At 42.7% G+C, this 24,949-nt stretch overlaps 1 protein-coding gene across 8 annotated transcripts in view; it reads left to right on the forward strand.

The window, feature by feature from the left end:
- Positions 1–24,949, forward strand: part of TIPIN (TIMELESS interacting protein) — a 125,779-nt gene that overhangs the window by 7,730 nt on the left and 93,100 nt on the right. For 2 of the 8 annotated variants that reach the window (XM_069222893.1, XM_069222888.1), the window contains exons 2-5: positions 2,631–2,666; positions 8,230–8,283; positions 10,037–10,195; positions 13,980–14,082. In XM_069222893.1, the coding sequence (XP_069078994.1) occupies positions 10,066–10,195; positions 13,980–14,082 (233 nt within the window). In that variant the 5' untranslated portion in view covers positions 2,631–2,666; positions 8,230–8,283; positions 10,037–10,065. The remainder of the gene's footprint in view (positions 1–2,630; positions 2,667–8,229; positions 8,284–10,036; positions 10,196–13,979; positions 14,083–24,949) is intronic. The other 6 variants (XM_069222891.1, XM_069222887.1, XM_069222889.1 and 3 more) reach the window with 3 other exon arrangements.

Raw genomic sequence — 24,949 nt, forward strand, 5'->3', positions numbered from 1 at the left:
CAGAAACCCGCCACTCACCACCACCACAAGAGATCCCCCACTGCAGCTGGAACAAGATCTCGGAAGACTAACTGATCTCCATCCTGACCCGGGCCGCGCCACCGACCCCAACACAGCCACCCTCAACCTCAGACACTGGATATACAACTGCGCCAACACCCTCGCTCCGCTCAGGAAATCCTCCAACAACCGCACCAGCACCAAGGCTATCTGGCTCCCGCCGACCTTCAAGCCTCCAAGCGGGAGTGCTGGAAAATCGAAAAGAAGTGGCTCCTCGAACCAACAGAGAGCAACCACGCCGCCCTCAAGACAGCCATCCGCAAGCACGACCAGCTCATCCAGACCACCAAAAGATCCTTCTACAAAGATCGGATCAACAACACCCACGACAGCAAAGAGCTCTTCGGCATCGTCAAAGAACTCACCAACCCCAGATCATGCTCCATCGACCCCGCCACCCCCCCCAGAGCAAGACCTCTGCGACTCCCTTGCCACCTTTTTCCATCGCAAAATCACAGAAATCCACAACAGCTTCAACTCCTCACCCCCCCCCCCCCCCAAAACCACCAACCTCACTAACCTCTTGCTCTCCGCGACCCACATCAATGATGAGGACGCCATCCAAACCATGAGCACCATCCGCTCCGGATGTCCCTCTGATCCCTGCCCCCAACATGTCTTCAACAAAGTGAGCCCCACCATCGCCCCCCAACTCCGTATGATCATTAGTAGCTCCTTTGAGACCGCCACCTTCCCGGAGAGCTGGAAGCACGCCGAAGTCGATGCCCTACTAAAGAAACCCAAAGCCCTCAAGAATTACCGACCAATCTCCCTCCTTCCCTTCCTGGCAAAGGTCATCAAGAAGATCAACAGCCAACTGACCCGCTTCCTAGAGGACAGCAACACGCTGGACACCTCCCAATCCGGATTCCATAGGAACCACAGCAGCGAGGCCGTTCTCATTGCCCCAACCGACGACATCAGGACCATGCTCGACAAAGGCGAAACCGCGGTCCTCATCCTCCTGGACCTCTCAGCTGCTTTTGACACCATATGCCACCACACCCTCTGCGCTCGCCTCTACGATGCTGGGATCCACCACAAGGCCCTGGACTGGATCACATCCTTCCTCTCCGCCAGAACTCATAGAGTCTGCCTCCCTCCCTTCCTGTTGGAAGCCACCAAGACCATCTGCGGCATTCCCCAAGGATCGTCTCTCAGCCCAATTCTTTTTAACATCCACATGGCACCGCTCGCCAACATCGTCCGATCCCACAACCTCAACATCGTCTCCTACGCCGACGACACCCAGCTGATCCTCTCACTCACCAAGGACCCCACCACCGCCAAAACCAACCTCCACGACGGACTGCATGCCATCACCAACTGGATGGAGAAGAGCCGCCTCAAACTTAACTCGGACAAAACAGAGATCCTCATCCTCCGCTCCAACCGCTCCGCATGGGATGACTCCTGGTGGCCCGCCACCCTAGGAACCGCACCAACACCCACCACCCATGCACGCAATTTAGGTTTCATCCTAGACTCATCGCTCACCATGACCCAGCAAGTAAACGCAGTCTCATCTTCCTGCTTCAACACTCCCTGCATGCCTTGCAAGATATTCAGACGGATCCCCACCGAAACCAAAAGAACGGTCGCCCAAACCCTCGTCTGCAGCAGACTGGTCTACGGCAATGCGCTCTACGCAGGAACCACAGCCAAGCTCCAGAAGAAACTACAATGTATACAGAACGCCTCTGCCCGCCTCATCCTCAACATCCCACGCCGCGACCACATCCAAGCCAACCTCAGAGACCTACACTGGCTTCCCATCACCAAGAGGATCACCTTCAAACTCCTCATCCACGCCCACAAAGCTCTTCACAACACGGGCCCTGCCTACCTCAACGAGCGACTCACCTTCCACACTCCCACCCGCCAACTCCGCTCCGCCAGCCTTGCTCTCGCCGCCTTCCCTCGCATCCATTGAACTACAGCCGGCGGCAGATCCTTTTCCTACCTCTCCACCAAGACCTGGAACACCCTCCTCACCCACCTACGACAGACCCAGGACCTCCTGACCTTCAGGAAATGCCTCAAGACCTGGTTATTCGAGCAGTAGCAGTCCGACCTCCCCCCCCCCCCCCCCCCCCCCTTCAGCACCTTGAGACCCTAACTGGTGAGTAGCACGCTTTACAAATGATTTGATTGATTGATTGATAAACGTGCATGATGGTTCCTGCTGTGCCTCAGTTCTGCTTGTCACAATTTGTAGTAATGTAGGAGGCAGTATTAAGATAAGGTAATACTTTATTTCTGGGGCACAGTGCAGAAGAACCAACTCCAACTCCAGCTTTCCACTGCCTGAGCAACGTTCTATGCAAATGGCTCCAGCATAGTGGAACACAGAACTACAATTAATTCATAACGCTCGCGAGCCTGAACACGAGCGCAAACGTGAGCCCGTTCATACATAAGAAGCCCACAAATACCATGTTGCAAGCTAATAAAAGTACAAGTGATCCTTTTTAAAAACGCCCAACAAAACTTAATTTCTGGCTCTGTTTCTGCTTATGTTTACCTTTTTTTTTTTTTTTTTTTTTTTTTTTTTTTTTTTCCTTTTCCAGAAACCCAGATAAAACCACATTCGGAATTTGTGTGTTGTAAGTACACTTTTGAACATCATCATATCACATTATTCTATTTTGACGCATTTTAGTTTTAAAGCAAACTTTGTCATGCTTTTAGCAATATTATTTTCTAGATACTTGTTCGTTTCATAGTTGCATTGTCAAGTGGTAACAAAACCGTTCCCTAATACTTATGGATTTTTTGGCTATCCTATTGACTTAAAACTTTGTGCTTTATGCATATGTGTCCCAATTGCATTTTGTATATTTATGTATCTGAGTGGATTTTTTTCATTTGTAAACATGTGCTAGATTAAGCATTAGTTGCACATGTATAACATTTGCTTTTATATTGTTGATAGTGCTTCAATTATTCATGTATATGTATTAATGTAATATATACTGTGTGATAGAAATTTGTGAAAGTGCAACAAAATTCATATTCTTCGTGCATTTTATCATGAGAGCTGGTGTTTCTTAAATAATCAGAAAAGTGTATTTAAGCCTAGTATAGACACGTATGAGGAAGCTTTCTGGTAGCTTCAGTTGAGCTTTGCTGCTAATATCCCCATAGCTGCCAAGTTTTCAGATTGCCTCGGAGTGATATTTCTGTGTTCTCATCGTACTTGCGTGTGGCATTTCATTACCTTAAGTGTGACAGTTTGAGCGGAACTGAGGCACTCTTGCACTGCAGACGTAACCTGAGCTGTGTAGAAGGCACTGTGAGCGCTAGCAAGCCTTTACATGGGAGTTATGAGCTGCCACATGGCAGATATAATCTTTAATTATACCTGTATATATTTTTTTGTTTGTAGGTCCCAGTGTTTGTTTTTTAAATACCATTCAACTAAATTCATCAATATGCGTTTTTAAAATTAATTTGTCTGATCACTGGAACTTCATTCAAAATAAATCCTTCTTCATAGCGCATTATTCCTACTGTCATGAGATTTCTGGCAGGTGACCTTGTCTTGTGTGACTGACACCCCCAGTCATTCATTTACAATTGTTAGTGCTTTATATTTCTCAGATTAAAATTGCACTTTTCCACTGGTGGAGTGGCTGTTTACCATCTCACGGTAAGGCCGATTTAGAACAGCTCCATTTGTATGTAATCACATTCCTTATTAACAGCAATACAAATAAATGTTTCTAAAGCATCATTCAGATTTAGATTCCGGTTGCTGTGCCAGTTGAATATACGCTTGTTCCAGTGCAAGGAGTTGAAATTATTGACTGCTGCCTGGGCAGCAGCATTATGTTACGACAAATCAGGACCGTGGTGAGTTACTGCCATGCATAAATGTGCAGTATCCACAAAAGCAGATTGTATTCTGGAAATGTTATACTTTTTATTTTTTTATTTTAATTTTATTTATTTTTATATGGTCTCTTGGCCTATATAATATTAATGTGTAAAGAAATTTAGGGCTTAGATGTACTTTTGTGGCATCAGAAGAGACTGCAACAGGTGTAAAACAGTTTTCAAAAACTACCAAATGGTTATATCTGCATTATCCCCAGTGCCTCTAATACTATACTGCTGTAATCCAGTTCTAAGCCCGGGCCATGAATCTATCCTTCCCTGAACATCTCGTAGTGCCTAGTGTATTTACTGGTCGTCGGGCTTCTTCAAACTTGAGCCTTCTCCGGTGGCAGCTCAGTTATAAATGTTGATGAGCGCCTGTCCCTGTATCAGGCGTGCACCAAAGTACTCTTGACTGAACAGCACAACATGGAGGCCTCTTTGCAACATAGCTCTGCTCAGTGTTGGGTATCTGCGAACTTGGAGCAGGTCCTATGCAGCATTTGGTGCTAGTCAGTTGATGCCCCTGTCTTTGCATGATGCTGCTGAGCGCTGGCACTCACGCTGCCCACTGAACCACCCGCTTACCTGCCAACAGCAGCATCTAGGCACTATAGGGCAATCGACGGATGCAGCGCTTGTTGACTGCTGGGTTTAAAGGAACACAGCTGAGGAGCGAACACAATTCCTGCATCCCTAGACCAACCATCTAGAATGGACACATGAAAATGCAGAAGGTGTCGGATCCACGTGAGGCTGGACCTGACGCTTGATGTTCATTTGTTAATTTACCTGCCCTGCCCGATTGGTGATCTAGCAGACTGTCTGCTAATATAATGTATCCTAAAAAGAAGTGTGCGTCACTATAGCAACGAGTATCACACGCTGGCCATTATTGTTGTTGCCAAGCAGAGCCAATGCTGAGGGCAGCAGTGCATACATTGAGTGCCATGTGCAGGCTGCAGTTTTTGAAACACCTTGTGATGCCCACAGTGTTATGGGGTATTCAGTATGCATGACTAATGCATTTTAGTGCGGTGATGCGGACGCTCGCACTAAAATGCGTTAGCCTAACCCCTGATGCTTGTCGTGCTGCATTCCTAGTTAAGGCCACCGGTTCCGCAGAGCCATAAAGTCCTTATCAGCTTGGGGACATCATAACTAAAACAGAGAGCGACCATTTCCTAGTTCAGAAGCTATCTAGACAACAAATCTGTTGTTCAGCTAAGTTATACAGGGCAGAAGCCATCTAAGGTAACTCAGACAGCCACTTTTCGCACGAAGAAAGCTTAGCTTGGGGGAAGGGCGGGGGGTGATTACCAGATATCGATATCATCATTTTATTTTGTGAATTAATGAAATACTATCACAATATTGCAGTTCCTTTTTTAAAAACAATATTTTGCTTATTAATCACTTTCATTGCCACTATTGTCTTTACTTTTATAGTTACATCTATACCCATAGCGTGCTAGTTTAGTCACAGGAACTTTGAGTCCGCATCTCTTCATAATGGCACACAAGCAATATCCACTGCCTTCATGACGGGGTTATGAACATTTGTAGAGATTCTTGTTCAGTATAAGGATGGGGCCAGATCAAGACTAGTAAAGTTTGTAAGTTCCAACACCGTCTCAAATTAATAACGTGTGCAGTAAATGTAAACACTGTTATCTGGCCACACCTTTCCATAATTGTTGATGCATTTCAGTCCTTTGGGACTGGGTTTGAGGGTCTTCCTTAGGACAAGGGTTCCACTGAATTCTGTATGCAGTTGCTTCTGGATGTTAACAAGATGTGTACTGGTGAATCTCTTCATTCATTGTTGTATGAGCATATGTGTGTGAAGTTGGTGTCCTCCTTACTGTTGCTGCCACCAACAGAGTGCTTGGAGCACTCTAGAGGTGTTCCTCACTGCCATCTTGGAGTTATTCAGTGCTGCAATGACTGTTGAGCTGCCTGTATACACAAATTATGCTCCATCGGCCAGGCTCACCAGGAGCAGGTTTCTCAAACAAAGCACCTCCGTCCATGAGTGTAGCCAGTTTCCATTTAGCGATTCTTCCTTCTCATGCTCAGAACTCCTCACAGTGTTGGGGGGGGGGGGGTTCTCTGAAGGCCATCATGATTATACATACGGACAGTAGGCCTGGTGCTGTCTCCAGCTACAATGGTGGTCTGAGCTGCATTTCTGAATACTGGGAATTGGCATGAAAGTGCTTATTTGAGAGTGGATGCTCCGGGGCAGTTTCATATGAATAAAGTGTCAGGAGCGAAACGTGTTGCTTGGAATGAATCTGTGTTGCAGTTGAACAGTACATTTTAATGCATCTCAAAGGTGGATACAGTGATTATTTGAAGATAATTAGTCAGAGAAGACTGCTGCATATTAGACTGAATTTGTTGCATAAAAATTGATGGTAGGTGGATAGAATGGTTTAGACTTATTTCTGAAGGGACCATTCAGTTTGTGGATGTTAAGCAACCATATGCCAATTCCTATTCCAGCACCTAAGGTGAAAGACTTTTTTTATTTTGGAGATATTATTGAACTTAGGATAATTGTTACGTCCTGTGAGATGTGCATTTGTGAAGCCCATAAGTTGCCTTATTGTCCTTTTGAGATGTTGTTGGAACTTAACAGATTTTACTGCCCTTGATTTGAACCACTCTTTGGACTGAATAACAATCTCTTTACGAAATGCCTGGACAGTCTGATTCCAAATCATTAATTATTGCCCAACCTTGTGACCATAGTGAAATAACAGGGTTCTAAATAAAATACATCTTACTCAATGTTTGTGTATCCCACTTTTTGTCTCAAATTAGGCACTGCCTTATGCGTGTGATCACAATTAATTGGTGGAGAGTGCAGGCACTGTCCACAATTGTTTGCACAATATTGCATATTACAAAGCTTTACCCATACACAATAAACTGTAAATATGCTGTTTTACTAATGAGTTTGCACTAGACGTATTGTATAAAACATTGACATTTGTGAATGTTGTGGGTCTTTGAGACATGCTGTATTCCCTCTGTGGGCTTTTAACATGGCTACTGCTTTTAATTGGTTGTTTCGTCTGTCTTTCAAAATTCCTTTGGTTTAGTTGGTGAATACTTATATTTGTCCTGCCTTTTGGCTGTTTTGTACCTACCTTGGAGCCTCCCCTGCTACACGGATCCTTTCGCTACTGGCCATATGTTTTAGTTTTGGCACACTACTTTTCAAAATTTTGATTCTGTCATCCATCTGAAGTCGGTGCCCTGAATCCCGTCTCGTCCAAACGGAGTTTTATGACTGTGTCTGTTTACTTTCATATTGACGGGCTATTTTATGAGTGCGAGGTGTACTACGGAAGTGTGCGTGAAACAGCACGAACATGTGCCTGCCCCTCTGGAATTTATATGAATAATTGATGCATTGTTTCCACCGGTGTACTCCTAAGAGTGTGTGCAGACCTCCCCTCGTTCAAGGGTTGAAATGCATGACTCATTTGTGCACTGCGAAGGAGCTTTGGGCATCTCTTCCTTGGAGGAGCTTGACTGTCGACGATTGATTTGCACAAACTTAAGTATGATTCCTCCCACCAATAGCATTTTTGTACTGGGTTATTTTATTTAATTAGTTTTATAACGTGCTTGTTTTTTCAGGCATGGGAATAGCTGACACAGAGACTCAAGCTCGTGTCCTCAGGTCCAGTGTTTGCAGCCCTGTCATACCACATCCTCAACACAGTTATGTCAAAGAGACAGCTTTGTGAAAGATTGTTTCACACTCTGCCTCCCCTGACTCTTTTAAAGGGCGTCTCTGTGCTTAATAAAACAATTAACGCGTCACAGTACTTGTTAGCGCCTTAGTAACATGTATCATTGTCCTTCCCCGAAACGCCTCGTAATGTTAATGTCGGGCTCCCATTTTTGGCTAAAGCAATACTTTTGTTTTTGTTCCACTCCACTTTGTGTTTGTTTAAAAACAACTGGTGAGTGCACTTGAGTTTCATGTTGTTTCGACTTACACTCTCTGATTTGCATATAAAAAGAGATAGATTGTCAGCCACACAAAGGAGGCTCACTCAGCAGCACATAGCAGAGAGACTGGCGCCAAACAGCCACCTTTGTTTATCTGACTGCAACATATCAAGCCAATCGCCACATGGGCCCGGCCTCCAACCCTCAACGCTAGGACAAACAGCTCACTTCCAAACAATGACCCTGTTATCACAGCCTCCTGTCGCGCTCTCCCAAACCTCGGCCACAACCCCTCTACCTCTTTTTCTCTCGTTCCAGAGTCCCCTTCTCGCCCCTGCTGAAAATACCCCATGCACTTTTCAAAAGCAACTGGTGAGTTCACTATATTTTCATTTTTGTTCAGCATCATCTCTATTTTCATTCGTGTTTGCCTTGTGTGCTGCATGGATAAATTCTCATAAGGTCCTATAGGCGAGACCTATTGGCTATGCCAATGCTTGTTGTTTTCTTTCCCTGTCCATAACTAAACTGCCTTTCCTGTCTTTCTGAATAATTTTTACTTATCTATGATCAGTGAGGTGTCATTTACTAACCTTGCGATTTCAGTTATTGCTAGAGGTTTCAGAACTGCTTTGCCATTAAGAATAGTAATTAAATTTGTTGATTGATAAATCGAATAAATACATAAAATTTACATTTCTGTAACGCTACAGAGCAAAAACAATCTTTTGTACTAAAAAAGTGGCCACACATGCAAGTTTGGTCGGAAGATTTAGGGGGTCATTCTAACCCTGGCGGTAAAAACCGCCAGGGCGAATGACCGCGGTAGCACCGCCAACAGGCTGGCGGTGCACCGCTGGGCATTCTGACCGCGGCGGTTCAGCCGCGGCCAGAAACGGAAAGTCGGCGGTGTACCGCCGACTTTCCGCTGCCCTTGAGAATCCTCCATGGCGGCGGAGCGCGCTCCGCCGCCATGGGGATTCTGACACCCCCTACCGCCATCCTGTTCCTGGCGGGTCTCCCGCCAGGAACAGGATGGCGGTAGGGGGTGCCGTGGGGCCCCCGTAAGAGGGCCCCAAAAAGAATTTCAGTGTCTGCCTAGCAGACACTGAAATTCGCGACGGGTGCTACTGCACCCGTCGCACTCCAGCAACTCCGCCGGCTCCATTCGGAGCCGGCTTCATCGTTGCTGGGTCTTTCCCGCTGTGCTGGCGGGCGGCCTTTTGGCGGTCGCCCGCCAGCACAGCGGGAAAGCCAGAATGGCCGCCGCAGTCATTTGGCGGTAACCGCATGGCGGGCGGCGACCGCCGCCCGCCGCGGTTAGAATCACCGCCTTAGAGTTCAGACAGAAGGTTACCACTTCATTGCAAGGTAATACGTTGTTTAGGTGCAGTAACGGTCTCCTTTCTTGCTACACATGCATAACTTGGTGTAGAGATTGACTTTTATATCTGCACAATCTGCACACACTAGCTTTATCCCTTCAGGTGCCCAGCTCCATGGAAATTCAAGAACAGGTACAAACGGTCACCTTAATCTGACAACTTTCTGAAGGGCTACAACTAAAAAGGCCGATTCTAATTAGAGCTACTGTTGGCTCTTATTAAGGAGGAGGGCAAAATATCTTGAAGTCTTTCCACAAATGTGGCTTGGTCTTTTTCGCTGAAGAGAATTATTTTTAGTTTTTTAAGAGCTGTTGAACTCATGATCAAGAGCGTCATTGCCCCATTATATTCAGCTGCTAAGACATACGGACACGCCTGTCTCACTGAGTTCTGTGATTTCACATCCTTGCACCCACACATTATCTGGAATGCGGATTTGCTGTTATTTCCTCTTGGACCATCAGAGAGATTATTGGAGTCAAACGTTCTTGCACAGAGTTAATCATAAGCATTTTTTGGCGTCAGAAGTTGATTGTATAATGATGCAGCTCTTATTGCCTTGTAATGTCTCATTCGCCCTTCTATAATCCATATTTGAAGTTCCAAGGTACTGTGTGACAGAACTACTGTGCAATGTCTCTGTTACAAATGCTTGATATTGTAAAATTGAAACAAGTCTTAGTATGAAAACTGAGCGTTTCTAATATACGTATGAGTGGTTAATTTCCACCTTGTTGCAGAGTGAGGTAGAGGAGCACTGCTTTCGAACATGGCAGACCCAATGGAGAACAGTCTATTTGATATCCCTGATTATGAACATACTGAAGATGAAACATTTGCTGCATTCCCCCCTCCTGCATCCCCGGGCGATGGAGATGGTGAACACATAGCCAATGGCAGTAAGTATTACACAGTTATGTTGCAGTTCTTTAGGAGTATTATCAGTTCCGAGTATGACTGAAATAGCTGGCTATATGGGATTGTGTTAAGTACTGTCTTGAATTTGTGAATCAGAAGTGACTCCGGGTTAGGAACAGAAGGTTCTATCTGCAGACCTATTACAGCAGGAAAGATGTAAAGTATTAGGTTTCCTTTTCTTTTTTGTATAACTCTTTGCATCTGCAAACTGTGCATTGTCGTCTCCTCTGGTGTCACTGTCTGATTCAAAGTTTATCCACCGACAGAAAGGTTAAATTGAAAGAATGCTTTAACAAAACCAAAAATAAGATACAAACTTATGGAGTTCTTAATTGATAAATCTGACCGAAATAAAGAGCTACATTTTATTTTGAAACATCTATGCCCCCCTTTTAAAGAGATGGATTTTATGCTTTTTACTGTTAGGTAACCTGCCAGCCCATTATGCTAAATCAATTGTGCGTTAGTTGGTCTAATTTCCTCCTTTGGTTGTTTGCTTGGGTTCTGTGCATCCTATTGTCCGTACACAGTCTTCCGGCTGTGAACAGATGGTCATCTTTTTATTCTTCTTTGGCATTTAGTGTCTGGAAATCTGATTTCCTTTTTCAGACTTTAACAGTATTTATTCCTGTATTGGTTGTCACTAGTAGCTTTCCCACACAGAATCGCTGTTTAGTAAGGTCCATGACAAGAAGTAATATATTTGGCTTTTGAAATGTATCACATACTACTACAAGCATTGGCAAAGCCAGTAGGTCTCTCCTATATGAGATCTGTTGACTTCATCATTGTTTTTTTTGCCATAATGTACGGCAGTGTGGCTTCTGTGCCACGTGCTGAAAGTAGACAAAATAAAAGTGCTACGATGCAGTCAGCACTGGCTACGTCATAGTGCTTTCATTTTCTTTACTTTCAGCCATGTTGCGGAGCGGCCGCCGTGCTGTGCAACGTGGCTGACACACATTGACAAAGCCAATAGATCTTGTGAAAGCAAGACCTGTTGCCTTGCCAGTGCTTGTTTTTTAAAATAATTATTTTCTTTCATTGTAGACATGTTGACCTGAGTAACACTCAAATAAATAGATGGGGCTTGGTTAGTCAGGGTGTGGAGGCTGAGGGGGCTATCTTTACCTGGGACTGGGGGCACTATTGTTTGGTGACCTGCGATCATCTCCAGTCGAGGGACAAGGCAGGTGAAACCTTGTGCAGTGTCACCACTTTGTAGTGTATGAAAAGGACTCCAGAGTGTTCGCCCTCTTAAATACGGAATACCAGATTAGTGAGGAAGTGCTCCAGCCCTGGTCTTTTCTTTCACAAATCATTGTTTTCAGGCGTCACTTCAATTATATCAAATTAAGTGAACCAGGTCTACAACTCCCCGGAGGCATTGTGCTGGAAAAAGAAAACCCAGACATGGTGCCCTTTGTCCTGGTTTACATGCATTAATTTGGAAGCCTTATGTTCGAGTGGATGAAGGAAACTGGGAGAGCGGCATAACGTTGAGACTACGTAGGTTGAACCCTGAAAGGAAGACCGTTGTGTGTGATTGACCCTCCGCCGCTCAGTTTTGAAGTGAGTCATGAGCATTATCAAAGCAAGTAGCTCTTGTGTGTTGAAGCTAGAGAACTGAAATTAAAATCCACTCAAAGCCGTCTGAAACAAACAAGACTGGCAAAATGAAACCACTTGCAGCCGACCAATAAATGAAAGAGTAAGGACAGTTTCCAGCAAGCTTACCTATGGTAAATAATGTGTGGGCTGTAAGCCCTTTTAAAGATTTTTCTATACACTTGCAAAACTTAGTGCATGCACTGCCCCAGGCGAGACTTATACACAAAAAGAGAGAGATAATTTCATGTTTATATTTGTGTCATTGAAAACAGTGTCTTTTAAAAAGCATGTTAAAATGAATACGCTTTTATAAAGTCTGACTACCATCCCTACAAAATCTACAAGTAAATAAAAGTGTTCTTTCAAACTATTTTGCCTAATAACTAATAAAGAAAAATACATCTTAATTATTACGTATTTGTCATCTGCCTTTGTGTAGGTCGTTTTTCCACTAAGGCTTCATATTGTTTTCGTAGAGCCAGATTTACTATCACAGACCAAAGTTTGATTCAGCTAGTGCTGATGTGTTAGTAGAGGTGTGGAATTCCTATAGCCCTACGCCCAGGACGTATTGTTTGACATTAAGAACAACAAATTTTCATTTTTATTTTGTCCATGGGACAAGTAGGCCCACCCACTAGCAGCACAGACCCTTTGGCTGTCAGTTTACAGGGAAGGAAACAATCAGCAGTTGATGTAATATTTGTGTCCATATGTTAATGCTGTTCAAACTTGTATTTATGGTTCATTAATGCAAAGCCTTTATTATTAGGGTGAGTGCTCTAAATAAGTGTTCTAAGGTCACACTGCACTACTGACAGTGGTTCAAGTAAAAAAATGTGTACACACACGTTTGAAAAGACTATAGTAAATAGGTCGATCCAACTGTGCATCCTGGAGCTCTGCTCATCCAAGAACTCTGTCCTTGGGGCTTTTGAGAAAGATCAAACTACCCAGTTTGTTTCTAGTGTGCTGTGCTGCTAACCTTTCCAACAATATTACTCCCAACATTCTCATATGGTTCTTTTAACATTGGATTTCCTGCTGACTTGTCTATTTACTCCTGGGTGCAGGAACTTGATGTCTAAATAATCTGCTTATGAAAATCTGCAGGGTCTAGTGTAATTCTAAATTTCTTCTATGCAGTCGTTTGGGAGGAGGGGCACATTTTGTACAGTGGTTTGCACCCCCAAACAACTCTCCTACTCCTAAAGGCAAATACATTCAGACGAGTCCTAACCAGGTGACGGCTCGAACTCTAGGCTGACTGGGGCCCTGGACGTTTGCCCTCTAGTTCTCTTCCATTTGGAGAAAAATTAAATCCCTCTCAAAAGGTTTGTTCTTATCTCCTTTCCTCCAAGTGCACACGTTTTTAACGGATATTGGTTCCTTTAGAGTTCGTCAACAAGTCTTACTTTCAGGCACCACATTGGGTCTGTAAACGTTTTCAGCAGTTGCCCAGTATGGCGCCATCCTTTCATTCTGTTCCACAACTCTACTGGAAGTGTTGTTGGAGGCAAATATATGCGCCATTGATTCAGTACGTTAGTTCTGCACCAGTCTTACCTGCTCACCATACGTTACGGATGTAGTGTGTGGAACAGAAAGACAACAAAAAAACATACATCTTCTGGAGGGGGAGAGTGATGGCAAAATTTCAGCAGCTGTTATATCTAGGAGAAAGAATGTTAGCAAAGGTGACTTGTTCTAATTGGCTGTTGGATACCGCAGACTCCTGTCAGAAAGGATCCTGAAAGCAAGTAGCTAGTTCTTTTCTTTTATTGTGGTTTAAACAATGCATCATTTTGGTTGCTTGTATCTCCACTGTCTGTCTTTATCCTGCGAAGCAGTGCCCAGAACTGGGCAGAATACACCAAAGAAGATATTATTAATAAAGTGTACAATGGTAACACAAGTAACCTTCTTTTTTTTTTTTTTTTTGCTCTTCCTGTGCCTTGAGTAGCTACCCTGACCGCTACAGTAAAGGCCATTTAGTGACAATAACTCTTAGCCTTGCTGGTTAACCAAAACCCTCTTTTCAACCGTTCTATGACTTCTATATACAAATTGTGCATTTTCAGCCAGTGTTCTGAAATTGTGATGTCCCAATTATGATGTCCCCTGTAAAATGGTTCTCCTACATTGTCTTTTTAGTGGACGGCTGGGATGGAAACAGAGGGTCTCCGAAAGCAGAAGAACCACCTGAGCCAGCCAGGAAGAAAGTGAAGCGAAACATACCAAAACTGGATGCTGACAGGTAGTTCCAGCGTGAATGTTTTTTAAGTTTATGTGATGGCACAAAACGTTTATCTTCCACCTTTCAGAAACATTAAGCAGTATTTCAAGTATGTAGTTCATGTGAGTTTTTTTTTAATGGATTTTTGGAAGACCGTTCCTCAAAGAGGCCTCTGATGCTTAGCCAGTGGTTGTGAATAGACCTGGAGTGGACTGGTTGAAGTAGGATGTTTGATATTCTGCTACTTTATCCTTGATAACCTGACTTCGCCCTGCTTCCTTGCTCCACAAAATGCCTAAAACAGCCCTGCAACTGTGTCAAGTTTTCCTTGTTAAGAACAAACTAAATGTCCAAAACTGCCTTGCTGGAAGAAAAAGCTGAATACTGATTACTCTGTTCAGATGTGTGAATGGAGCAGAATTCCTTTTGATTGGATTTGTTTTACCTTGCTTTGGCTAAATGAAGTGATGCATTAAGCATTTCTTTTATTACGTTTTACTCTACTTTTTCTAAGTCGTTTTGGGATTTTTATTATTTTGCATTTCAACTTTATTGCTGCGTTGGTACTGCATAACTACTTTACATGTTGTTTTTGGTTTATTACATTTTACTCTGTTTTTCTACTCATGTTTTGGATTTTTATATTTTCCCTATTATGACTTTATTATTATTTTTGTACTGCATAAATACTTTATACACTGCCCTAAATCAAACCTGTCTGCTTTGTGCCATGGCTGCCATGGTTTGAGCTCATGTTAATTTAGTAAGTAAAGTAAATTCTTTATTGGAGATTAATACCACAGTAATGAATATCACATATTTGGTATAAAATAAAACCACTAGATCTAAAAAATAATTATACAAAATATCTAAAATTCATTATGACAGTGAACAGTCAAAAGTGCAAATAAAGGGCCTAGGTCACACCTGGGCTCTGTTCACCGTTACACCAAATGAAAAATTGCTTATTAAAATAGACTAAGACAACATGCGTTGAAAACAGCTCAGTGGTGCATTATCAAACATAGAGTTGTGATTATGTATGTGGGCACGATTTGCAAAAGTGTCCTCTATCACCGCACACTGAAATGCAGGATAGAGCCACAAGCCAGTTACACACTTGGTCAGATAGTGGCTAGAAGCCATGTAGAGCCCGAGCTTATGTTACGTTGAGCACGCTGTGTACATTAGAGGCCACTTTCTAGCTTGCAATTGGACCTGTGTTTTTGTACGTTTATCAGTAGTCACTAAGCTGCCTTATAAAACATGGGATTGGAGGTTAGACATTGATTATTGAATTACAATAATTGCATCTGTGGCCAAACGCTAAGGTGCAAAATTAGTGCAGGAAGCTTAAACTTATATTATGTTAAACTCGCTATTTGCATGAAGAGCCGCTTTTTTGCTTACAATGTAACCTGTGTTGTCATGCATCTATAAATAGATACTAAATACCACCTAAAGCATGTAGTTCAAGAATAGACATAAGTTGATAATTTACAATAGTAGCAGCTATAATCAAGTGCTAAAATGTGTAAATAGTGCAGGAAGCCAGTGTTTATACTCGTTCGCAAGTCGGCTTACTATACAACTCCCCACTGACAATAACTCCTTTAAGCAAGCAAGACCAGGATTGAGCTCTTAAAAATAAAAAATAAAATAAACAAATACCAAACAGGGCATAAAGTTAAGTTTCATGGGCTCAAACTGATGGTGATGGAAGCAGCTTTCTCACTTGCAGTAACAATGTTTCCCAGCCAGCAAGCTGAATGTTATGCCCATTTAAAAGTGCCAATCCTGCAGGGAGGCAGGATCTAATCTGAAGTGCCCTCAGAGCAGGACGTATCAGCTGTTGTCTCAGACGAGTGACCATCGGGCAGATGCACAAAAAGGGGAGTATGCTTTCTTCTAGCAGACCACCTAAGCGACAATAGGGACCTGGCCAAGTTAGCTTCCAGTTTGGAACTTGGTCCTTTGAAGGAATCCCACCCATGCGAAATAGGAGGGATTGTTGGATGGGCGCTGTGATGCGATTAACAAGATATGGTTGTGGGCTTCAGGAGATATAGGACATTAGAACTATCCATTCATGCCTCTTTCGGGCCAACTCAACTTTGACTACGGTCAAAGAATTCAATTTAGAGGCCTTACTGGTAATGTTTTTAAACAAGGTTAGTTTAAACAATGCTTGCTGGATAATGGTTGGCCATGATTTGTTTAGCTGGGGATGGGACTCCATTTGAAATCAGCACTGAGCAGCCAGTGAATCTGTCTGTGCCGATCTGAGCTTCCACCATAATTTTAAAATTGCTCCCAGCCTGACCGGGACTTGATCGAAGAGGCCAATCTCCAGTCTCACCTGTGCTTATGAGGTGTATTGGGACAGGCGGAAGATGTGTTTCAACAAAACTGATTGAAGCTGGTTTAAGATGGCTGTGTCACGCCCTTTTAATACTTCAGATCCATAGATAAGGGAGGGAAGACATTTGGCCCTTGTGACCTAGAGTAGATAATCCTGGGATGTGCTTCAAAGCTTTTTTTTTTTAATAACAAGCTCAATACAAATCCTATTTTCTGGGCCAAGGCTGTTCTTTGGAGTGAGTGTTCCTTGTACGATAATCTTGCATCCAGAATGACACCCAGAAATGTATAGGTTTTGACCAGCTCCAAGTGATTTCCGGCCACTTAACATCTATATATAGCTGTAGTGGTGATCACATAAATTAGCTGAAAAGCGAATTACTTTTGTTTTATTATAGTTAAGTTTCAGGCTCAGTGTATTTGGCCGATTTGGAGATTAAACGTTGGAGGCCGACTGGCGTCTTGCTTAATAGCACAATGTCAGTCGCATATTGTAGGAATTGCACTGGTTCCTCTGCTAGCTTAGGTGGATCGCTTACAACCTTTGACAGACATGAGGCTAAGTCTGCCATATAGATGTTAAATAAGATTGCTGCAAGAACACACACCTGCTTAAAGCCAGTATGGTTTGCGATCTTCCAGATAGTTCTGTCACCATTGCCGATTTTTAACCTGTACCCAGGTGTCTGAGTACAGATGAATCACGAACTCCAGTAACTTGGATGGAACTCCCCTACTGGCCTTATTTGCATATATATGGCATTTCAGTACCCTGTCAAATGCAGCTTTCAGATCGACAAAGCAGGCATAAAGATTAGTACGTTTGCTTATGGCTTTTTTGACGAGGAGAGTAACTGTGAGGAGATTGGTAATTGTATTAATTCCTGTTCTGAAGCCTGCCTGTGTTTTGGGATGATCTTTTCTGCTGTAGCCCAGGTTCCAGGTCTATTAATAGGTTGGAAGCAAAGATCTTAGCCTCCACATCAATAAGGTTCAATTAATCTATAGTTCGCAGCGTCTGACCGTGTACCAGATTTGAAGATGGGATGCTGCCTCTCCAAGATGTCAGAATGGAGTTGTTGGAAAAAGCCTGATCAAACTGGGGAGTGAGATAACTGGCCCAGAAGTGTTGATTGTGCTTGAACAGGGAATTGGGAAGGTCATTTGGACCAGGAGTCCTATCTGGTCTCAATTTCTTGAGGATCAGTTGTACTTGTGATTCTGTCAGCCATTTGCCTCCTAAGGCTGTCAGCGAGAGGGCTTCTGCGAGAAAACCGATGTCTTTTAGGGTGGCTATTGATGTTGTGTTTTCTGCCGGATGCCCTGAATACACTGCTGTGATGTGGACTATCTATTCCACTTCAGAAATGGGTGCTTTGTGGTGGCGAAATCTACCATTTGCAAGTGAGCTCATTTCAGCCCTGAAGGACTTGCTATTTTTCATTTTAGTTGACTTGAGGAGTTGTGACCATACATTTACCAAATGTTTGTTTTTGCTGTCCAGATGGCCTTCCTGTAATTTAACCTTAAATATGCAATTTGCTTCCTTGTAGCTTGGCTGAGTATCAGCTCTAATTTCTGGAGCTTCCTAATCTCTCTGTCTAGTTTTCTTTTTTTCTGCGAGAGCGATGTTGAATACCAGGCTGCCCCTTTCCGTTGCTTAATGAAGCGTTGAATAATGTTTGCTGAAAAATTAGCTGTGAGTGCAGATGCCAAGTTCTCCCATGACTGAAGTGTAGAAGGCCCTTTTGTGGAGCTCTGTTGGGCAATGAAGGTTGATTTTAAAGTGCATGATAGCCTCCAACCCAGTTCCGTTCCAAACAAGGCGCTTCAGGTTATAAGCACTTGATATCGTGGGCAGGTCACTTGCTTGGGGGACTATGGGCGGACAAGGCAATAGCTCCACATGCTGAGGAAAGTGATCAATCTCCACTCTGGCTGTTATACTATAATGATTGACCATAGGAAACAGCTCTGCACCTACAAATGTATGGTGCAAGAATGAACTAGATTTGTTAGATATCCTGGTAAAGGCTGCCAGTTGACCTTGCAGGAGGCATCCATTAAGCGAATAAAGGCCTATATGGGTCAAAGCTGTGGCTTATGTGTACCCAAATTGGTAGACTTTAGAGAGGGTTGTAAGTACTGACGGAATATTTTTTAATAGAACCCATTAAATTATTTTTTACTTGGTTGAGTTTCGGTTTGCAATAAATGCATATTGAAATCCCCTAACAGGACCAAGTGAGCATGGGGAAAAGTTTGTTGTAAAGATTTGAGGATTTCTGTTAAGGCTTCAGACTTCCCTGCTTTGCTCTTCTTGTTTGGGGGGATATATACATTGCAAATTAAAAGGCTGAAGTCACTGTCGACAGTTGGTGATGGTGAGGCTGAAAGTTTAACTCCTTTTGCCCAAGTTAAGCCCAGGTCGATTTGTTCTTGGTGCCACTGGAGATGAGATCCGATGTAAATGGATAGGCCGCCGGAGGCTCTGCCTGCCTTTGAGGTCTTTGTCGCCTCTGAGTGATATTCCATAAAACCGGTGATGGGAGTCGGCCTTTCTGTCCAGGTTTCCTGCAAAAGCAGGATATTGAAGTTTTGGAGGTAGGGGGTGAAATCCTTCTTGCCCACTTTGCTGCTGAGACCATTCACCTTCCAGGAACTCTGGGTTAAAGGGCGGAATCCGTTGCTATCTTCCCTGAAATTTTACATTCATGATGCCCTCTTGCCTCACCACGTCGGGAACCAGGGATGTTTGCAGGGAACCCTGCCTTGTATAGTTTGGAGCTCCTGGAGCAGTGATTTGATAGAAATGTAGATTCTTCAACAGGCAGAAGGATGGATCAGTGGGGCCTATTGCTCCCCATAACACCCACATTTTGGGTGTACCATCCTTAAGTTTGTGACTCTGCTGTTGAAGAAGAGGACTGGGATAACGTTCTGCAGCTTTCCTACTTAATTCAATGCCCCATCTTAGAAAACTCTTCCTATGTTGCCATACTTCTGTGGCAGTCCTTTCATTAGAGCACGTAACAACTGTTATTTTGCTGCTCATGAGAGATAGATTGGATTTGAACTGTACGCTTCAAATATGCTCTGAGTGCAAGTGTTTGAGATTTTCTAGAGACTGGACCAATTTTAGGATGGCAGCTCTGTTTAAAATATCGTGCTATCCTATAGTCCTATTAAATGGAATCATTTCAAGCGTCACTGGATCTTCTTCTTAAACCACTTCCGATCGTGAGGACACCTAGACTGGCTGATCGACCGAGATCGTTCACCTGCATGTTGCCGGAGCGTTCGTAGGCCTGCTATATGCGCTAACTGCTGATTTTGTTCAGTTGATGCCATTGAGGCTTGTTGATTTAATAAAACTTCTGGTCCTAGTGAAGTCAAATGAGGCAAAGTTTTTGGCCTTAACAAAGATGAAAGATGGATTCCTTTTGTCCTTGCGTCCATGGTTTGGGCTGCTGACATTGCTCATCTTCTCTGAGGCCCATGGTAGAAGTGTTGAGGGAATGAACTTGAGATCTAACACGTGGAGGAGATACTTGGCTTGAGGAATCCTGGGTGGTAATTGTAGGGATGATTTTATCCTGCTGTACCTTAGGAAAAATTCTGGAGCCTTGTGCACCATTATGCGGTGCCTTGTTTGGTATGTGGGAGAAACAAATGAACGTTTGTTTTCAGCAAAGGCTACAGGGTCCCTTGTTCCATAGCTGAAGTAACTAGGCTCTGATAGTTCAAGGTGGTTAGGGAGGGATTCTTTTTATTAAACTAATAGGTAAAGGAGGAGTGGCCCCTGCTGGGGATTCACTCTTTGGAGTTGGTGGGCTCTCTAATTCAGATTGAGTGGAGAGGTGCTGTGGAGAGTTTTGTGGTGGACCTGCTTGTTTTTTCAGCCTGTTGTTCCTAGCCTTCCTGAGGCATTTTCACTCTCTTTTGGTAAGAAGGGGCTTTGAGATTTGAGCCAATCTTTCCTGCGTCCGCGAGGAGTGATCCTATGGTGGCTTCTGCCACCCATGTGACTGTTTGTCAGGTGTTTCTACTGCTTCCTGTGCTTTAAGGCTCGACTTATATTCTTTTATTGTGAGTGGATGGTCCTGCTCGCGTGAGGGTGCCTGCTAGAGTGCATCCTGACAAGTTGCTGGCTTAGTGCCAGCCCAAACCTGGTTCGTCCACCAATAAAGAGGCGTGGGTGGACTCATGAATGTTTACTATAGGATCTCTGTTGGCCACTGGCAAATGTTTGGATGTTTTAACTTCCACCGAAATGTCCGCAAGAATATTTGGCATCATTTTTAGATGGTCCAGGAAGGAAGAGCATTGGCATATTTGGGAGGCAGTGTCAGGGTCTCTTTGAACTCGCCTGATCAGAGAGTTTAAGTCCTGGAGTTTTTGGTTGATGCCAACAACGTGGGTAGCTAAAGAGTTCAGTAGGTTTTCTTGAATTTCAAGTTTTTCTGAATGAAGTGTTAGGGGCGATGAAATCACCTCCATTATATTCAGGGGGCGCCCGCAGAGGAGCTGGTACAAATGCCTTATTTCCCATAGGATTGCTGAAGGCGTGAATATGCTTCTCTGTCCCAATGGCCTAGTGAGGAGGGGAGCTGATGTTGGCCTCAAGTCATCTCACATTGCTAAGCTTTGCCTGCAAGCTAATTTCGGTTTGCACTGTGCCGTTGGTCTGCTGAAGCTTAATTGGAGAGAGCAGAATGTGGTAATCATGTTTGGGGCCAGAGTTGGCTGTAGTATTAAGCTGCTGTCTGGTGCCGTCATGGGTGTCTTTTTAAGGGCTCAATAGGAGCTTCTGCCATGGTATTGAAGCCTCCAAAAGATTTTTAGGTGAAGAATTGTTCTGACAGGGGTCGGGGACAAAGGGGGATATTTCTTAGGTGTGAACATTATTTCAGGTATGGCTTTCTAAGTAGTGAAGCAGGGTTGCACCTCCCTGTTAATTTAGTGACTCTAAGGGTTCACCCTGACAAGGGTCGTCATTATTACTTGAGGTGGGCAGTCGCCCACCCCAAATAAAAATCCAGTTTCTTACACTTGTGAATAAAGTGGCTTGTTGAGATTTTCGAGGTACTGGTGAACGACTTTAGAAAGGTAATTGTTCTGGAACAAGACACTGATGAGCTCTTTTACCTTCCTTTATAAAACGTAAATAATACACGTGGCTATTTTATTGATTCAGGCGGGAATAGATTTTCTACTCTCACCCTTTAACTCACCCTCCTTCACATCCCGAACCCTATTTCTACTTTGTTTGAAATTGAGGTGTATTAAACTTACATGGACTGTGGAATGCAGTTTGGAAAATGTTCTTGTTAAAGAAGTGCTTAAAAGTTGTTTAAAAAAAATAAACAACAAAGCTCTTTCACACAACAAAGATATTTAATAGATCTAAAGGGCACTGCCTTTCTATGCATACTCGAAGTATTACGTTTTGTTCTTTTTTTGGGCAGAGGCTTTGAATACTTTACATAAGTGATAACTAAAAAAAAATCCGCTAACCACACTTAATAATTGAAATGTTTTGAACCAATAGAGTTCCCGCAGATGCTCTATATAGCAGAAAAGGTATTCTTTTATTTTAAGGCAACAATTGCATCTTTAACGAATACTGGCTGTTTTTTTATTTATTTATTTATTTAATTATTTTTTTTAAGTCTCCATTTTGGAGGAGAGGTCGTGTTCCTGCAGGTCTCTGTTAATGTATTCACAGCCAATTGCATGAAGGTTTTGCAATGTGAATTACTAATACATAGTATCATAGTAAATTGCACATCCATTATCAAACCAGTTGGTGTGCAGATTGTACGGCCTGATTTGCGTATGGGTTTTTGTACATCTAGCACTTAGTTATTATCAGCAGGGCATGTATTTATGGGAGCTACATCTACCTTTGCCAGCTCATCTGTCAATATAAGATTCCCCGCATGCCTGTGTTAAAATGTAAAAGGCAAAAAGTTAATTACAGAGCTGGTAAGAAACGGGCAAAACAAAGCTGCAGCCTCTAAACAGCCTTCCTTCAAACCATTGTTTATTGAGATTTTGTTTGAGAGTCTTTCATTACTGGAGCACAGACGTCATCTTAAGTAAACAACCCCTTAGATTTCTGATGTACCTTTAAGTTACTTTTGCCAGCTGAATAATTTTGACTTGATGGGAGAGATTGCTTGTTGGACACCCCAAAGATCCTTTTCTTTGTTTAGTTTGTGGCAGTGTGCTGAGTTCTAGCTCCAATATTGAACTACATCCCAATAGTACAAACCTGCCATTTTGCCAGTATTGGGAAATGGGTTCTGCAATTCTTGAGTGATGTGAGATATGGAGACTTTTACAGACTATTTTGGCCTAGACCCAGTGTCCTTTACTTTAGCTCCTTCAGCATGGACTTGGGGGTGATGTAAAATATAGGAGGGAGATCATCCTTCCTCAAGGTATTAACAGGAAGAATTGTATTATTTAAACTGAGTTACCACAATACTAATTACAACGGCGATTGCTTTGATTGTTGCTTATTATCTGCAAGCAGTGCTTCTGAGATAGCCTTTAGCATGCTGTCCATGAATATCCTAAAATCCACCATATAGGTATATTAATATAACTTACTGCCACACTCTAAGAATCTCTCTTCAGGGACATTTTCAGCCACTATAAAACTAATGGCCAGATGTACAAAGTTTTTTTGCATTCTCAAAGGACCCAGTTAGCAGAATCAGGTAGTTGACAAACACAAAAAAGCATTTTCAAATATACAAATTCCAAAATGCGATTCAGGAACCGGTTACCGAATCGCAGTTTGGGATTGTGTAGTTTTTGTAAGGTGCGTGTTCAGGGTGTCCCTTCTTAATAACAACGTGTGTAATACCCATACACACACTGGTATGTACAAGTGTTTTGTGACCGAAATGCGCATTTTACCACCAACTCGATATTGGTTGTAAGCCATTCCCAAAGGAAAGAGGTCCCCGTGTGTGACCCCTCCCATCTGAGAATGAAGAAAAACATTTTTTAAGAGCAGGCAGTGGTGGTCCCACAAACGACCGCCTACTCTTAAAAAGTTTACCGGAAAACGTTTTTTTTTTTTTTTTTAAACCCACCATGTTTCCTGTCAGGACAACAGGCTGCATGTTTAAAAAAAAAAAAAAAAAAAAAAAAGATTGCTTTATTTAAATATTTAATTGCAATCACTGAAATGGTGGTCTCAATCCCTGTGATTTTTGCCATTCCCAATGGGTTGGAAACCTACCTCATTAATATTCGAGAGGTAGATCTGTTTGCGACCCACTGGGAATTGCAGAAAGTGTAAAAAAAAAAAAAAAAAAAAAAAAAAAAAAAAACACTTTTGTACGTTAGTGTTTGTGATTACCAAATAGTGAATTGCAGAAATTCGCAATTTGGTAATCCCAAACACTAAACTTCGTACATCTGGCCCCTAATGCCAAGACTTTTGAAGAAAAGCCCTGTTAATATGAAATGTTGGACGAAGGGGAGGCAGCGGAGATAGACAAGTTAATGTCACTAACTTCTATACTGGTGAACACTGAAGGATAAATATAGATCTGTGATGTAGTACTAGAGACATATACAGCATTTTGCAATGTTACATCACAAGAACATTAACGTCTCCCATTGTTTTTATTTAGTTTTTTTGTTTTTTTACTAATGAAGTACTATATGTTTAAAATTCAGACTAATGCAGGTAAAGTGTACATAAAACACCCCTGACTGATCTAGAGACATAAATCATGTACAGCCTTTTGCAATGGTATAGCAACAAGAACTTGACCATCCACCCTCAATATGTCTCCCTTTGCTGTGATTACTTAGTGCTATTTGATTAGAATTCTGACCGAAGCAGCCACATTTAAATAAATCACTCTTGACTGATCTAGGGGATGCCTTCCTTTTTTTAGGCACTTACTGGATTTTTTTATTTTTATTGCCTAACCTAAAAAAAAATCCTTTCATCCTATAATGATTCTGACTTTGGTGAATTTTTCTGAAAAATGTAATGTATTTTCCATTTCAAAGGTTCCGGGCATCTGCCCTGGCCCTTCAGTGACATGCTTGACATTATGATGCTGCACATTGCTAATACTTTACACTTGCTGTTAGGTTTAATGGGAGTCTGTAGAACTGCGAGTGTGATGATAGAGCATGAGGAAATAGAAATACTAAGCCAAAGTTTCTCAGATCCCACCCTCCTCTCAGCTACACATTGGCAGCAACACAAGTAAATTGAATGTCCCATGGTGACAAAAGGTAGGAATGCAAAGGAGGCAAAGCGTCTCACATCAAATCCAATAAAGTGTGCACTGATAATACTTTGTAAAGAGAGGGCCATTTTCCTCATCAAGAGAATGATTTGGAACAGATGGCCACTTATAAAAGCCCTAAACTGGATATAGTTTGGGTAAAACATTTAGAATTAAGTTACAATTCCGCAGAGGTACATAAAAACTTTAAGAGATTTCATAGAGATATGTCAAGGCAGAAATATGCATGTCAGGCTGAT

This window comes from Pleurodeles waltl, chromosome 3_1 (assembly GCF_031143425.1).
Source record: "Pleurodeles waltl isolate 20211129_DDA chromosome 3_1, aPleWal1.hap1.20221129, whole genome shotgun sequence".
NCBI lineage: Eukaryota > Metazoa > Chordata > Amphibia > Caudata > Salamandridae > Pleurodeles > Pleurodeles waltl.